At 40.5% G+C, this 17,009-nt stretch overlaps 1 protein-coding gene across 3 annotated transcripts in view; it reads left to right on the top strand.

The window, feature by feature from the left end:
• Positions 1 to 17,009, top strand: part of DDX43 (DEAD-box helicase 43) — a 49,369-nt gene that overhangs the window by 26,232 nt on the left and 6,128 nt on the right. For all 3 annotated transcript variants that reach the window (XM_042463508.1, XM_042462643.1, XM_042461814.1), the window contains exons 9-12: positions 3,931 to 4,072; positions 9,210 to 9,310; positions 10,993 to 11,080; positions 13,000 to 13,127. In XM_042463508.1, coding sequence (XP_042319442.1) covers positions 3,931 to 4,072; positions 9,210 to 9,310; positions 10,993 to 11,080; positions 13,000 to 13,127 — 459 coding nt within the window. The remainder of the gene's footprint in view (positions 1 to 3,930; positions 4,073 to 9,209; positions 9,311 to 10,992; positions 11,081 to 12,999; positions 13,128 to 17,009) is intronic.

The raw sequence follows: 17,009 nt of genomic DNA, 5'->3' as shown, positions 1-17,009 counted from the left end.
ATAATGTGGTTATACTCTGTCTAATCCTACTGTAGTTATGTGTGCTTGCTTACAAGAGGCAAGGTAAACTGCAGCTGACTCAGAATTTCTTGCTAATCATGAATGAACAGCAAAGCAAAGGAGAAAGCAAATAATCCTGTCTCAATAACCCCAACATGTTTTTATAAATAAATAAATCTTATGTTTGGTTTCCAAAATGGAAATTGAGGAAAAGAAGAGACTTAGTAAAAGAAAAAAAATCATCCCTGAATGCACTTTGGAAGAAGCTTTCCAGTAGTCTCTGGAAGTTTCAGAATGTTTTCGTTTACTAATTCAAAGTGTGCCTGACCTAGTTGTTTCATTTCACATGTAGATATTATTAGTTTTGGATAAAATGTTTGCTGAAACATGTTGAACTGCCTCTTGGGTTTGTTTGTTTGTTTGTTTGTTTGTTTGTTTTTAAATGTAGAAACATATCCTTATTCTTTCCATGTTATTTTTTGCCCCAGGGTACCATATTTCTATTGAAAAAGTAATGTCCAGGAACACAGCTACTTCATTAACTGAAGTCTATATGCATTCATTTCTAAAACCAGCCAAATGCTGTTTAATAACAATTTTAGCATTAATGACCAACAACATAGAGATACTTAGCTTTTTCAGCAATATGTTTTTTATGCTTGTTCAAAATCTGTTCCCTTACTCTCATTTAGGGGAAAATACCTTTAACTTCCTGTTCTGTCACTCATACATGTGGGTCACTTGTGCCTGTGCAGTGCTTGTTAAAAACCTTTTAGACCTGAATGATCTCTTTTTGGCAGGAACTCCACCCATTTACATTGTGCTTAGATAGAATGATTTCCACAGATCTTGGTTTCTTGCTGTCCGCCACAGTGATCATGTGGTGAAGAAAATTCTCTTTAAATATGAGTCCTGAACAATCATTTTCTTTGTGTTAATTTCTCTCTGTCATTTTTTTTTCTTGTGAATTGTTGAAAAAATGTTTTGTCCTCTCTTCTGGGGAACAGTTCAGACCACTCTGAATGTCAAATGTCAAACCTTCAGTCACTGATTCAGTGTTTAAAAGTTTTCAGTCAGATTAGGAGCTATCCAAATGCTTGTGTTCATTCTCCACAGTGCACACCTTTCATAGCAGACCTCCTCATCAGTTCCATATAACTCTAAGACAGTGATGGCGAACCTATGGCACGTGTGCCAGAGGTCCCTCAGAGCTCTCTCTGTGGGCACATGTGCCATCATCCCAGCACAGAGTTTGCCAGAGTTTGTTACTAGAAAGCCAGAGGGACATGGCACTTTGCAGTAAATAAGTGGGTTTTGGGTTGCAGTTTGGGTGCTCGGCCTCCAAAAAGGTTCACCATCACTGCTCTAAGATAATCAAGATCCTCTATAGTGGACGAAACTTTATTGGGTATTGCTCAATATTGTTCAGATATCTCTACTCTAACTCTGTAACTATTGAAGCTTCATAGAGAAAATCTTCCCAGTAGCAAAACACCCAAGCAGATTGAGAAGGGAAGATGCTCAAGGTTATAAATAGGAAGTCCTATGCTACCTTTTCAACCTGACAGGATGGTGACACTTTCATCCATTCTTCCTGGAGAAGGCTGGCTTGTGGCAATTGACCTAAATATGTGTTGGGTGTTTTGGGGCATCAGCCATGCATTAGCCAAACAACTGACACTGTTGGTGAACATAAGCAAAGTTCATAAGAGTGCTGTTAGGATTAATGTCAGTAACCACACATACATATCATGCTTATGTCAGGCTATATATGGAACTGCTTCAACATTTGATCAATTGCAACATTAGATCCAAAAATAGATGGCCAGAACACACTGCTTATAGCTTTGAAACATGTTGCAAGGTGTCTGGTGTAGATGGGTTAGGCAGTCTTAGAGCAGATGAGCTCCTTGAAACCCAAAGCTGGTGTGTGTCATGATGCTACATGAGAGAGTTCATACCTTTTCCAAGCCTGTGAAGAAGACATGGGTGCAGGGACAAAGGATCTCCAGAAAAACATCCTTGAGATACTAGCTGTAATGACAGTTTTTCAGAATAATTGAGACCTTCTAGATAAGAGAAGTGACACATTTGGTGACTGATAACACAGTCATTGTCTCCTACCTCAAGAAACAAGCTAGAGCCAGCTCTGTGATTTCTTCTTAAGATACTGAACCACTTGGGGTGGTGTTTTTACTATATAGTGGTTGCTTTGTATATGCAGGGATCCGTAAAAACACAGGACCACAAGTCCTGTTGATTCTAGTGGCAGTGCGCTCCCATGTGTGCAGTACAGGTGCGTGCACCATTTTTCCCCCCGGATTTGCCATCTATGTGAGTTCGTCTGTGGATGGCAAGCCCACGGATGGTGCAGCAGACTGTTCAACATTTTTCCAATGGCAGTTCATCTAGTGGGAAAAGACAAATGATCTTATAGATTCTCTCAGTACAGCAACAAAAGTTGTGCCACAAATAGAGGCATCATCTAAGTGTAGTCCACAGAATACTCATGTGCTGGAGGAACACACAAACTGCATACATGTCCTTCTCTGCTGAATATGTAACACATATAGATTGTGTATAGTGCCAGACATTCTCACCAAAGGATGAGATGCCTAGATCAATTAGCAACTTGCAGGGTACAACCTCTCAGAATTTCCTGCAGTTAATTCAAGAGTTGCTAGTAGCAGCTTGTATTTTAAATTGTCAATGCTCTCTCAGATTATTTGCAGACAACCTGGTGCTTCAAGGTATGCTGTCGTTCATGTCCTTCAGTTTCTGTCTCTGAAAACCTTAAATCTGTTATTGCCGTTGCTGCACTTCTATTTCCAAGCTAGTATAGTTGTCAGCAGCACTCAACGAGTGGGTCTTCGTTTGATCAACAAACTGTAAAAATGCATCCTCACTTTCAGCCCCATTACCTGCAGTGAACCTGCCTTGGAGTTTGCAATTAAAGGACAAGACTTTTGGGCCAGTGGCTTTCAGCAACCTGCAATTGTGGTTTTGAAAGACTGTGTTCTTGTTAATCATAATTTCAGTTAGGTAGAATAGAGAGCCTTGGGTCCCAAGATCAGGTCTGTATTTTTGCCTGGATGAGGTCACTTTAAAACTAGATGTGGGCTTATAACTTAAGGCAGTGTCATATTTCCTTTTGAATAAGGACCTCTTCTTACTAATTCTTTTGAAAGATCTTTCTTCGGAATTGGAAAGAGTTCTACTTTGGATGTTCACTGGACTTTGTACCTATATCAAACTACTGAATTTACACAAATTTTGTTTCTTTTTAATATGCTATGCAGGGCCTGAGAAAAGTTTGTTGTTCTCTTGCTGGGTGGCTAGCACAATTGTTTTGTGTTATCAGATATGAAACCTCTTCCGCAATGCCCAAGGGGTCACTAAACCAGAGCTGTGGCATCATAACATATAAAATGGTGAATAGCCCATTAATCTCCCATTTGTGTGAGTCACAGAGGCCACAAGGAGCAACAGATTGCTTACCTAATGACTTTTTGTTATTGAGTTGTTGCTGTTGTTGTGTGCCTTCAAGACATTCCTGACTCATAGTCTGTAAATTCACATAATCAGCCCACCACCCCCTTCTTTTTTAATCCTGTTATATATATTTTTGTCCTTGGATGATCACAGGCAGACAATGCTCTGAAAAGACAAACATTTATTGTTATATGTGTGTGGAGGTGTGAATTCTTGCCAAAAAGAAATACTGTAGTTCAGTTCTGTCAGGTTCCATATGTGCACTGATGTAGTTGGAAATGATCCATATGTGTGAGTTCATAGATGACCACTCAAAGAGTTATAGGTAAGCAACCTGTGTTTTTAATGAACCTCTGTCCATTGTAAATATTAAAATACTGTGCAGAATATCAGAACACTTTTAACTTACAAAGGCTAAATATCGTTCATTCTTTCTAGCATTTGCATATATGGTGGTGGAGATCGGAAAGGGCAGATCAACATTGTTACCAAAGGTGTGGATATTGTTATTGCTACTCCTGGTAGATTGAATGACCTTCAGATGAACAACTTCATAAATCTGAGAAGCATAACTTATTTGGCAAGTAGTCAACATAATGTATTAAGAATAGGAGTCAATAATGTGCAAATAGAACAAGCAACAAAAAAGTTATGTTGTGGAGTGTTCAGGTTCATGATAAGTTGGCTGGAACCTTGTCATGTTCTAGGCTTTGGCATTCTGTTCCCCACTCCTGGCTTGCCATCCCACCTCCAAACCATGAGTCAGTATTCTATGACCATTGGGCATGTTGGGTCCTTTCGGAGCTCTTCTGGGGATAAATGTTATAAAGGTTTTTAAAAAATACTTCAAGCCCATTCATGCCCTCATCTAGAATAAAGATGGCTCTAATTTGGTTGCATAAGAATAAACACTCAGACAACTGAAATCACTATTACAAGAAACCTGCAAGAAAATTATGCAGTTCATAGCGTTCCAGCCAACCAATCATGCTTTCTTCCAGTGTGTTCCATTTCTTTCCCTTCTTCTTGCCAAACTGTGGTCAGCATTCTTTACCTATTCAGTCCACAGTCAGCTTTTGTGTTTTTCTTCCCCTCTTATTGATTGTGCACACAGACAAAAAAAAACAACAAAACCCCTGGTTTCACCCTGTTTCAAGTCTCAGCTGTTGTTTATATGACACGCAAGGCCATAATGGGAAGAAACTAGGATGAAGCTCTGCTCCAGGGACAAAAACTGGAGCAAAATAATCCCCAGCTTACTCTGCAACGACATGGAAAGTGCACTATTGCACTGGTGTTTAAACAGCACAGCATGAGTGCTGGAATGTGGGAAGGCCCAGGCGGCTTACAGAATTAGTCAGGGTTATGTGCCTTGAGTCCTTTCCTAATGCTCCTGCACTGGAACCTTCGCCCCACCCCATGCAAGTACTGTACTGGCCATTGTTCACCATAGACATTGCATTGTCCTGTGTCTGCCACAAGCATGGTGACATCAGGGCCCTACTGCACCATTGGCATTTGTCATCCACACATGGAAGGATTGTATGGCATCCACAAATCATGAAAAAAGAGAGAGAGGATTCTCTTGGACCACTGCTGATTTCATAGCCATATGAGGACATAACACCATGCAGGAGGAACTCTGGAAATCCCACCAAAATATTGAGCTGTTTGAAAGGGTCACAGAAGAGATGGGGGCAAAGGGGCATGAACACAGAGCAAAAGAATGCAAGATGAAAAGCAAATATCTTTGACAGTGCTATGGACAGGTGCATGAACACAGTGTGTGCAGCAGCCAAGGCACGGCTACCATGCCCTTTTACAAGGAGCTTGATGCCTTTCTTTGCAGAGATGCCACCATATGCCCCAAGCAACTAGCCTGCAGCGCCAGCATTCACTGGGACCCGGTCAGCCAGGTGTTCAGAGCCAAATGATGGGCTGTCTCCACCATGAGCACTTCAACACCACTCCAGGTAACATGCACTGAGGGCACAGAGGAGAGATTGGGAGGACAACCGCATAAAGACATGCTGCCCCTCCCAGGTACAGTTGCCAACATGGCTGTTGGGGTGGACATAGTGTAGCCATGACCCCACTCCCAACTGCACAATTGACCAGGAGGACGTCCAGGACTCCAATGAGACTTGCATCAGCCAAACACCTTCAGAGCCATCCTCTGCAGAGACATCTCAGTGGGAGGAGGGCATCTCTACCTCCCCCATGGCCAATGGACCCCATGACCAATTACCTCTGGCACAGACAAACAAAGCAGCCAACAGTGAGAGACAGGCAGCAAGTGATGTCATCTATGAGATGCTTTGGAATACAGGAGTGGCCATGCAGGTCACAACCTCCCAAAAATGACAACTGGCACACCACGTTGCATGTGCATATTGATGCTGTGACTAGTGTTTGTGCTAGGCATGTATTATGTGCCATGTCCAGATGGTGTAGGCACACTTAGAGATCAGGAATGGCACAATCTGCTTGTCCCTCAGGGTGATGGTTTGGTTCCCTGGCACGAAGATGGCAGCCTCCATAGTGTTGAAGATGGCAGCATGCACCTGACTAGGGTGTTATGATGCTTTCTATTTCAGCTGATCTCCATGTCCATGAAGTGCTGCATGTGATCACAGGTCCCCTGTAGTAGAATGGAATAGCTGTCCTTCTGGCTGATGAATTGGCCTTCCTACTGCACTGTCAACACAAGTCAGACAGTGGTACCTATACATTGTGCTCCCTACTTGTGGAAATCCCATTTTGGCAAAGCCATCCATGATACCTGTGGGGGATGGAGTGGGCGACAGTGAACTATGGCACGTGTGATCAGCACCTGATCGGACCCCAGGATGGTGGAGGGGCAGACATGACACAGGATGTGCTCATGTGACAGTCAGGTGTACTATGAGCACACTGGAAGGGATGAGAGCATATGCCTCTGTTTACCTGAAGGACGTTGCCCAGGTATACAGTGTGTGACAACAGTAGTAGTAGTAATAATATAATTTATTTGTATCCCGCCTTTTCTCAAAGGAATCAAGGTGGGTTACAAAATAAAGAAAACAATAAAACACAATAGCATAAAATGTACAATTAAAATAACCCCATACCCTAACTCCCATCCCAATCATAAGAAACATAACAATATAAAATAGGTTGCAGTATACAATAAAAATTATAACAGAAAAAGGTAGAAAAATTGAGGCGAGGACATTATCTTCACAGGGTAAACGGGGGCTACCCATATGAGAAAAAGGGGAGGCTAATCTGGGAAGACCTGCCGAAAGAGATCCATCTTAACAGCCTTTTTAAAGGCTTCTAAGGTAGTAATATGATGGATCTCCGGAAGATCATTCCATACCTTAGGAGAGGCAGATGAGAAGGCCCTCTGGGTTACTGCAGCCAATCTGGTCTTTCTAGGCTGCAGTAAATTCTTCCCAAAGGACCTTAATGTGCGGGGAGGATTATGTGGAAGAAGATGCTCCCACAAGTAGTCAGGACCCAAACCCTGTAGGGCTTTAAAGGTGATGACCAAACATTGTGCTGCGCCCAGAAGCTAAGTAGCAGCCGATGAAGAGATTTCAAAACTGGTGTTATATGGTTGGTTCTAGGTGTACCCGCGACCAATCTGGCTGCCATATTTTGTACTAATTGAAGTTTCTGAACTTGGCACGAGGGTAGCCCCATGTAGAACATGTTACAGAAGTCAAGTCAAAAAGTTACCAGCACATGTACCACTGTTTCTTCAGCCGGCTCTAGGAAGGGGCACAGCTGGCGTATCAGCCGAAGCCAAAGTAGGTGCCTCTCCTTGACCAAGACCTCCCCAAATACTTCTCCCACAGTAGTACTGCCAAACCCAAACAGCTGGGTAATTTGGCGATAGGTGCTATAGTGGGTGAGCATCCAGATGGCGAGTGTGACCCTTTTCTCTACCAGGATGACAGTCTTTGCAATGGTGTCCACCTTCTCCACTTCTGCATGCAGCTCCACCACTATTTTGTGGAAGAGGGTGCAGGGGATGTGGAAATGTCATTGCCATTGTTCATTTGCCCAGATGTTCATGATGAACTACTTCCACCAGTCCTTGCTGGTTGGGTACACCCACCAGCAGCGCTGGCATTTAGATGGTGGCAGCATGATAGTGGCTATGGCTCCGCTGCCTAGGACGGCTACAGTGACAGCTGTGTCATGCTGTTACATGGGATACCCAATCTCAGTATCTGCAGCTTCTGATGTTGCTGGTGTTGGCTGTCACAGCACGTATCAGGAGTGTTGTTGCATAATCTGTGGCCCAGTGGCTATGTTTATGGATTGCAGCATGAGTGTCACTGCAGCCTACACTAGTGAGCTGGGCTCCATGATCTGGCTCTGCCAATTTTTCAGGGATGCAGGTGCAGTATGCCATACTGACTGATAGAATGCTATGTGATGGTGCAGTTGGGTAGCTGGCCATCTGGTGTCTAATCATCAGGGGGTTGACTGGCAGTTGTAGGCAGTGTGTTCATGCACATTCGTTGAGAATGCAAACAAAAAAGTATGGAGCGGCACAGCTTGATGCTGGAATCACCGTTTTGATGCCTCTGGTCTCGCATCAGGAGGGGGCTGCTGAAGATGCCTGTGAGTGTTCAGACCACCTTTGGAGCAGGATGTGCAGACAGCAGGTGTTCCTCCTGAATCAGGAAACTCTGGAGGCAACCTGGATTTCTCCCTGCATAAGCTCAGCCCTTTAGTGGTTTTTTTTTTGCTCCCAAGGAATGGGAGGTTCCTTCAAACCTGAGGGTTCTCAAGCATGCTGCTATCCCACCTGTTTGTGAATAGTGCAGTTTTGATTATGTAAGTGCAAGCACTCAACTTAAGATTGATATTAATATGTAAGTAATGCTATGATTATGTAAGCTTAACTTATCATTGGTGAAAATAATACTGTATAATGAATTTAAGGAAAATGTTTGGACTCAATTCCCATCCCAGTTTTCAGAGTGAACATTTTAACATTAGGAGCTCCTAGTCAAGATAGATGGAATATTAAAATACACTTTGTAGAGGTCTGCGGAACCTCTCGGGTACTCATTGGCATCATTCCCACTTCTACATCTGGGAGTGTTTTTTGTATCACACACACAATAATCCAGTCCATGGGCTTAATTAAACCTAAATGGGTTGAATACCACAGATGATACAATATCCATATATTTAATAGTAGTGGCAATCTGTTTCACTTCAGCTGGCTTTTGATTGGAATATGTGTTCCAATAAACATAAAAGTTTTATTAAGTAATAACAGGTAACTCTTCACAGATAAACTTGATGTGTCTAAGTTTGCAGCACACACTGCATCTCAGAACTTCTACAGGAAATGAGTAGGACTGTAATATGTTTACTATTCTGGAGTATCCCATAAGCTGAGACATGTCGTGCTATTAAACCTGCAAGTCATTACAAATGGGTCATTCCTCCATCTTAAAACATGCTCTAGAGTAGATTTTGTGAGAAGTATGAGGGGAATCATTCCAGTTGCAGTTCTAGTGGTAATACGGATACTGTTGAATCACTCAAGGCAACATAGAAAACATATTAATATAACATATACATATAAAACAAAACTGTATATACTCTTCAGGCAACAATTTAGACATTTATTATTTTGATGCTCAGTTTCAGAAGCCCAGTAGTTTATAGCCATGTAATCCTCAGTACTTAACAGTTCTTTTTTATAGGTCTTAGATGAAGCTGACAGAATGCTGGATATGGGATTTGAACCTCAAATAATGAAGATTTTATTGGACATACGTCCTGACAGGCAAACAGTGATGACCAGGTATGCATCCTTTAATGACAATAGTTTCACCTGAACATGTATTGTAATGAAAAGTGCAACATAGTATGCATCACTTTGGATAGGATGTCAATTAACAAATATTAATAGCAGTCAAAATACTGGAACATCCATTACTCCAAGAAGCTGGTAGAACAAGGTAGCTGATCAGTTCCCATGGAATTACAGGAATTACCCGACATGTTTTTGATATTACCCTTTCTCTGCTAATGAGGCAGTTTGTTTTTAATCCAAAGGGAGATCATTATCAGTGTATTTGGAATAACCTGTTTCTTTTTGTAACTGAAAACATCCTTTCTCAGATGTAAATTGCAGAATAATATATTCATACAATAATCTGCTAGTCTGGGATTGGCAGACTGGCTAATATTTGTTGGACAATGTTAGCACTAAAATTCACTAGGGATGCTCTTGTATTATGAATGATAGGTTTCCCACAACTTGGATAAGTAGCAGTCCTGATAATGCAAACACCAAATGTTCAAAATCCTGTTACTTTGTTAATAATAACATTTGCTTTCATTTTGAGTGTCTAATTGCTGCCCCTTAAAGCTTCATATTGGCTGATGGTTATGCAGATACCCTGAAATGAAAATGACAATCCTTGGGATTCTAGTAGACCAGGAGTTTGGAGACAAGCATTGGGACAATGCTTCTTCTCTCATTTAAGGATTTTGAGGGTTTGTATCACATTGATACTGCATGATTTCTCCTAGGAATCAAGTAGTTAACACTATATCGTAGGGAAATATGTGAAAGATAGGATCAGCTTTCTAATCCTTAGAGAGCTATCCTTCCAGCATCCCAAACCATCTTCTATCTTACAGCTAGGAAGGAAGATTGTTTCAGAACACTTTCTAGTTCTGTATTTCCATTTTTTAATTTTTTATTTACCCTTTTCCCAGTTCTCTCCTACCTTTCTTAGTACCTCAGACAAGGCTTAAATTAGCAAACTGTAAATGAGAGGTACAATTTTTAAATAGCTGCAGGGTGGGATGCAGAGTTCCTTCCCTACTTTGCCTACTCCAAGCTTCCACATCTCATTTCTGCAATCTGAGATGATTAACGTAAATGTTTGTTGCCTTTTTTTCTTGTCAGGAAAAGATTTGTGAGTGGCGGGGTGGGATGCACCAGGTTGCAGTTTGTGAGACAAGGTATATACCAGCAAACATAGCTTGGTTTCATCTCCTTTCACCCCCTTTTTCAGCGTGTGGAAAGGACGGAACATTCCAGCAACAGATAGAGGTGGAAGTCACCAAGGAGATTATTGTGTGACACTATGTTTGATGCATAGCCTGTAACTCTGAAGAATGCCATTTCCTTGATTCCCTGTTGTATGAAGCAGGAGATATGTCATCAATGTGACCATGGGCATGGGTATCATAACCTGAATGCTCCAGCTTTCCCTTCCTTTATATTATCAACAATATTTTAAAACCAAGCGCAAGTTTATAAAAGGGCTATGGGTCATATTTTCTTCACAAGAAGAGTCAGTGTGGTGTAACAGTTTAAATCATGAAATGGAAATGCATGCTTGGACAATAATCAGCAGAGTAAGGTCTTAACCCTGTGGTTTTTGAACAGCAATGATTGAATCCTTCATTTATAGCAGTAATCCTCATTGTAATTAGCTTTTAAACAATTTCTCCATTCATTTCCACCAGCGCTACTTGGCCAGATGGTGTCCGACGTCTTTCAAAATCGTATTTGAAAGATCCTATGATTGTTTATGTTGGTACTCTTGATTTAGCGGTGAGTTGCTTTATGTTGCTTTGGACCAAATAAAAAAGTGTGTCTAGAGAAAGGGAGTTGGATAAAGAGTGGTTAAAATCTGCCAGGTTTGATTTTAATCTAACTATACTCAGCTTGAAGTTAACTCACATAAGATACTTTATTTCTGTACGTTTCTCAATAAAAGTTACAGTTGGTTTTATAAGTTGACTGACTAAATTGATTGTTAGAAACTGGAAAGAAGAGAGGACATGTCAGCTAACATTTTGAAACTTGTTTATGGAGACACTTGGTGTCCTAGCCCTTACACTCTTAAGGATAGTGTTAAGAGGACAAAGTGTTAATGACAGGGTACCTTCTGAAGTTGGAAGGTGGAATCAACCTTGGTCTTAAAGAGGTTCTGACATACTATATACCTCACTTCCTCCACTATCTCCCAGCAAGCTACAGTATCAACACAATCACAGTACCTGAAAAGCAAGCACCTACTACTGATGCTGTGGGAAATCTTTTGGTTCCAGCAGTAGAATCAGAATGCATAGAGTCAAATTCTTCCTACAAATCTGATTCAGATTTTCCCTCCTCCACGGTATTGGTCTCTACTTTATCCCCTTACCGCAATGTTGGAAACCAGAACCAGTTCTCACCATGTAATTATGTTTAACTATATACAGATCAAGACATGCAGATGGCAAAATTCTTTGATTTAGAGCACAAAAAACAGAACCATAAGTGTTCACTCCAGTTTTCATTCATCTTCATTCCCCCTTCAAATTCATCTTCATCAATTTTTTTCTGATACATTATGAGATAGCTATGTAGCACCTTCTGCCCTCTAGGAACCTGTATGGCCTTTGAAATGTCTTAACTCCCATGTAAGGCCATAACATTGAAACAAGGTGTACATGCCTAAAATTTGCAGGGGTAGCTGTGTTGGCCATTTAACAAATACAAACAAAATTCTATTAGTAATACCTTTATTGGCCAACCAGAATGCACAACATACTTTTTGCAAGTTTTTGAAGCTCCATGGGCTTCTTTCTCAGACAAAATGTTACAAACCAAACAGGCGAAGAAGAGAAAGAGAGATGTTAGTCAGATGCCTGCATGTTTTTTCAGTCCTTAACAAAGATGGTATGCTGGGGATGATTGCATCTCGACAGTTACCCCTCTTTTGCAATCCAATATATTTCCATTCCAGTGAGATTACAGGCCTCTTTGAAGACACGAGAACAATGGATTCCTCAAGTCTCCATGGTTTTTGCATCAGGAACATTTTGGTGGGTAAAACATGTGAATTCAGTCCAAATTTAAGAAGAAAAAAATTGTTGAGATGCAAATGGACTTTAAATTTCCTGGACTTTGAAAATCTTCCTATTACTTCATGGCCAGAAGGAGGAGGAGCCTGCCTGCAAAAGATATCCTCCCCAACATAACATCTTTACTAAGAACTGGAACAACATGCAGGCATCTGACTAGCATCTCTAATTGGTGTTTTATTTTTCCTCCTGTTTGGTTTGTAACATCTTGCTTGTTGAAGAAACCCATGGATCTTCGATAGCTTGCAACAAGTATATTGTGCATTTCAGTATGCCTAAAACTGTGCATGAACCCAAATTGAATAATCAATTCTTAGACTGGGAGGAGTGAAAAATCATATTTGGAATTATGCACTGGTGATTTTAGGTGCATATGTTGATTACCACTATGCCCTTCCAACCCAGGAACATCTAAAGGATTCTTACCTGGGTTTCATACATCCTTCCTCCTTGGCACAGAACATGTGTATTATTTATTATATTTATTGATCAAGTTATTGAGTTGAGGCATCGTTAAGTCAGTGTGTACAATTCTGTGATGATGTTTTGACAGCATTTAAAATAAAAACCATTAACTTCCGTTCAGAGTTTTAAAACTGTTGGTTAAACTTTATTTGATAGGCAGTAAATACAGTTGAGCAGAAGGTGGTGGTTATTCCAGAAGAAGAAAAAAGAGCTTTCACACGTTACTTCATTGACAGTATGAAGTCTGAAGACAAAGTCATCATTTTTGTGGGCAAGAAACTTACGTACGTAGAAGATATGTAACACAAATATTTGATTATGTTTATGTTTCACTGTTGACAAATACAAACCTATGAATTTTGTCTTATAATGAGTCGGGCTATTGGCCATTTCTACCCCTTTATTGCTTACTCTAATACAGCTAAAGATCTTTTTTCTGTTACCTTTTAAATGGAGATGCCATGGATCAACTTTGGGATTTTCTGTATTCCAAGCGTAACTTTCCAATTTACCTATGACCCCTCTTCAGCCAGGGTGGTGTTGATTTAAATTTAGATTTGTTTTTTTAAAAAATATTAAACTTAAAATTAGCACAATGCATCACTCATAACATAATTAAGGAAGCATATCAGTATAATCCATACATAGCTATCTGTACATATCCATCTTCTTAGTTGTATCTCGACTTCTTCCCATCCATCCTCACACACTCCATTATGTACCTTTATGGATATAGTGTGAACCAAGAGGGTTGCAGCCTTGGTTCTCTTCTCTAGCTAGCTATTGTAATTTGAATTGTATTCCATGTGTCACATGCCATGTCATGGCTTCATTTCTGCATCAATTCCCTCTCTTTTTTCATAATAATCTTTATTTCATTATTTACATAAAGTTGTACAAACATACATTCATTCATTCATTCATTCTTCTTTATCTCACATATACTGTATTATTCCTTACATTCTTCACATCTAAACAAAGTTAATAAAATGAATTTCTTAATAACCATATTCTGAATATCACCTTTCTTTTACTTCTACCACTTATCTAACCATACTTTTCTTATTAACTTGCTACCTTATCTTTCATATTGTAATTGTTTCACTATCTCTTCCAGTTGGTTTATTTTCCCTAAATTCTTTTTTTCTACTTCTCTCATTTCTTTTCTCTTATTTTAGTCCCATTCTATTCTCTCTCTTTTTTTTCTTTACTGTTGATTATATATCTCTTTTAAATTCTCATCTTCTTTCTCCTTCAGTAGAAGTGGGATTTTTTCTACTGTCTTTAACCATTCCTTTTTGAACTTGTCTATTGATTTATTTCTAATCAGGTAAATCAATTTGTCCATTTCCATATAATCTAGGACTTTCCACAACCATTCTATAGATCTGGGCATTTTTTCTGTTTTCAACCTCTGGTGGATACCACCCTTGCAGCTGTTATTAGATAAAAGAGCATTTTCCCATATTAACTCTGAATCTCTAATTTTAGCTATTAGATGGTCTTTTTCCTTCAATAATGTCTTTCCTAACTCTGATACTTATATTGCAAACCCCTGGATACTTTGATTTATTTTAAACCTTTCATTTAATTGTCTGTAGAAGAACCAACTGCAATACATCCTCTCTTAAATCCTCAACAGTCTTTATTCTTTGTTTACCATGATCTGATATCAAAAGATTTTCATATGTTTCAATATATCTTAGATTGTTGATGTTCCTTCCTCCTGCCTTTACTGCTGCTTCTTCAGAGTTTAAGCCTGATTTTCTTATGATATTTTCTGAATACAAATTGATCACATTAAGGTGATAATATGCATCCTTGCCTGATACCTTTGCCAATTGGGAACCATTCTGTTTCCCCAAATTCTCTTCTAACTGTAGCCTCTTGTCCTGAGTTCATATTTCTCATCAGGACTATCAGATGCAGTGGTACTCCCATTTCTTTAACAGCATTCCAAAGCTTTTTGTGATCCATGCAGTCAAAAGCTTTACTTTCAGTCTTCCTGGAGAGCAAGACGGTTGCAATCAGATACCCACTTGCAGAAGGACAGAGGATTGACCTGGGGCTCATTCACACTACTGTACCATTTTTGTGATGAGTAGATCTGGGGAGATTTGATGATGCAATACCAAATCAAAGTTCCCACTGAGTTTAACCCGATCGAATCTCTCCATGGCAATTTAACCCTGATGGAGTTCACATTATGTTTTGTATTGATTTAAAATGGAGCTGCCATTTCGATCTTTCTTAGGTTTTTTTTAAACTGTCAATCAACCACACTGGCCAACTGCTCCCCCCACCACCACCTTCAGCCTCAAAGGATGGCAATGGGAAGCCATCCTTTTTTGTGGTTTTATTTTTTGGGAAAGAGGAAAAAACTGCCCCTAACCTACAGCTCCACTGATACTTTTTTTTAAATGTCAAACAAATCATGCACACCTTTATCATATTGATGATGTGAGTATTTAAAGGTGCAGTCTACTGTGGACATTCAATAGCAAATATATGAATAAGCTGTCAAATTTTATTATTATTATTTTTTAATTTTAAAAAGCCACCATCTAATGATGTTCCAAGGAGAACCCCCTGCCTGGCTTTAGTGAGCTCTGAGAATCAAACATTGCTGCAGATAAGGGTATTGATGGGCAGAAAAGGGGGGGGGGAAGCCAGGCTGTGCTTTAAAGAGACCAATTTCCAAAGTGCGGGAAGTTTGAATCCACTGCATTTCTGAAGATGCTTTTTTCACTCCTGCAACCGAGTGCCGAGAGGCAAAAAACAATGGAGTGAGCAAGTGGGATTGGGAGCAAGTTCCCATTGGCAGCACCCTGATAAAACCTAATGTTTAGGAAAAGAAATCGGGAAAAACTCGATGTTGAAAAAAACGGGTTAAGTAGGATTTGTGCCAGCCCCCCTTGAATTTGGGCTGGGGGAAAACAGCGCAAGTGTGAACAACCCAATTTAAACTGGTTTGCAAACTAGTTTATAATGTACAGTGCACCCATACCGTACGCAGGTGCTTACATGGAAGCCGTGCAACAATCTAAACAATGGTGCATGCATCTCGCTGCCACATGCACACACCCCATTGTTTCCTATGGGGCGTGAGCATACGCACATTTTCCCATATGCGGGAAGCGGAACAAATCCCCTGTGTAAGGAGAGGGCCCACTGTAGTGTGAATGACCCCCTAACTTTCCTGCCTCTTCTTTTCCCTATCAATCCCAGAGCCCTTTGGAAATGTTCCCTGTGTTTGGAGGCTTTATTGAGTCAGGTAGGCTGTGGCCCAGTAAGGACTGATGAAAAAGAGGAGCTAGCCACCATAATAAGACAGCAGGGAAGCAGATGGAGACATTAACTGGTATCCTGTTATTTATAACTGGGACTTACTGTACATCTGAACACATGCTTTCAGTCCTTTGTTGAAAGAGGTATGCAGTAATTTTTTTTCTTTAAGGCCCTCATTCAAATTTGGAACAATACTTAGATGAACACTAAGTGCAGATAAACCTGCCAATCAGTAACTAACTGTGGCTGCATCCACGCTGCAGAAATAATCCAGTTTGAAGCCATTTTAACTGCCATGGCTCAGTGCTAAGGAATCCCTGGGAACTGTAGTTTACTGTGCCACCAGAACTCTGATAGAGAACACTAAATGTCTCACAAAGCTACAGTTCCCAGAATTCCCTAGCATTGGGGCAGGGCAGTTAAAACAATCTCAAACTGGATTTTTTCTGCAGTGTGTTTTAGACCCGAGAGATGTGTCAAGGCTCATTCCAGCTGTTCTAGAGCACCAACTGCTGAAGGAGCAGACTTATATTGAGGACTTTCAGCCCAGACTCGAGCAGCAGGAATTAGTCCAGATGCAGCCTTGCAGATAAATAGTGGCCAGAGGGCTAGAACTACATCTGCTGTTGTACACTGCGGGAAGCAACTGAGGAAGCTGCCTCTTGTAAATTGTTCTGTTACTGACACTAATCTGTAAGCTGTCAGCTGCTGGTCAACATCACGTTTTGAGAACAGAAGGAAACAGTTGTAGCCAATGGGGACAAATATGGTACTGGCCCATTGCGCAGTAAAAAAAAAGAGTTTGCCAGTCCTCTTCACCAAATAGCCTGAGCAGCACTGCCTTTGTGGAGACTTAATGTTCGTTCCATCAGTGTGAT

Source organism: Sceloporus undulatus, chromosome 1 (assembly GCF_019175285.1).
Source record: "Sceloporus undulatus isolate JIND9_A2432 ecotype Alabama chromosome 1, SceUnd_v1.1, whole genome shotgun sequence".
In the NCBI taxonomy this organism is placed as follows: Eukaryota; Metazoa; Chordata; class Lepidosauria; order Squamata; family Phrynosomatidae; genus Sceloporus; species Sceloporus undulatus.
The sequence above is the reverse complement of the archived record's forward strand: the minus strand, read 5'-3'. Positions and strand labels throughout refer to the sequence as shown.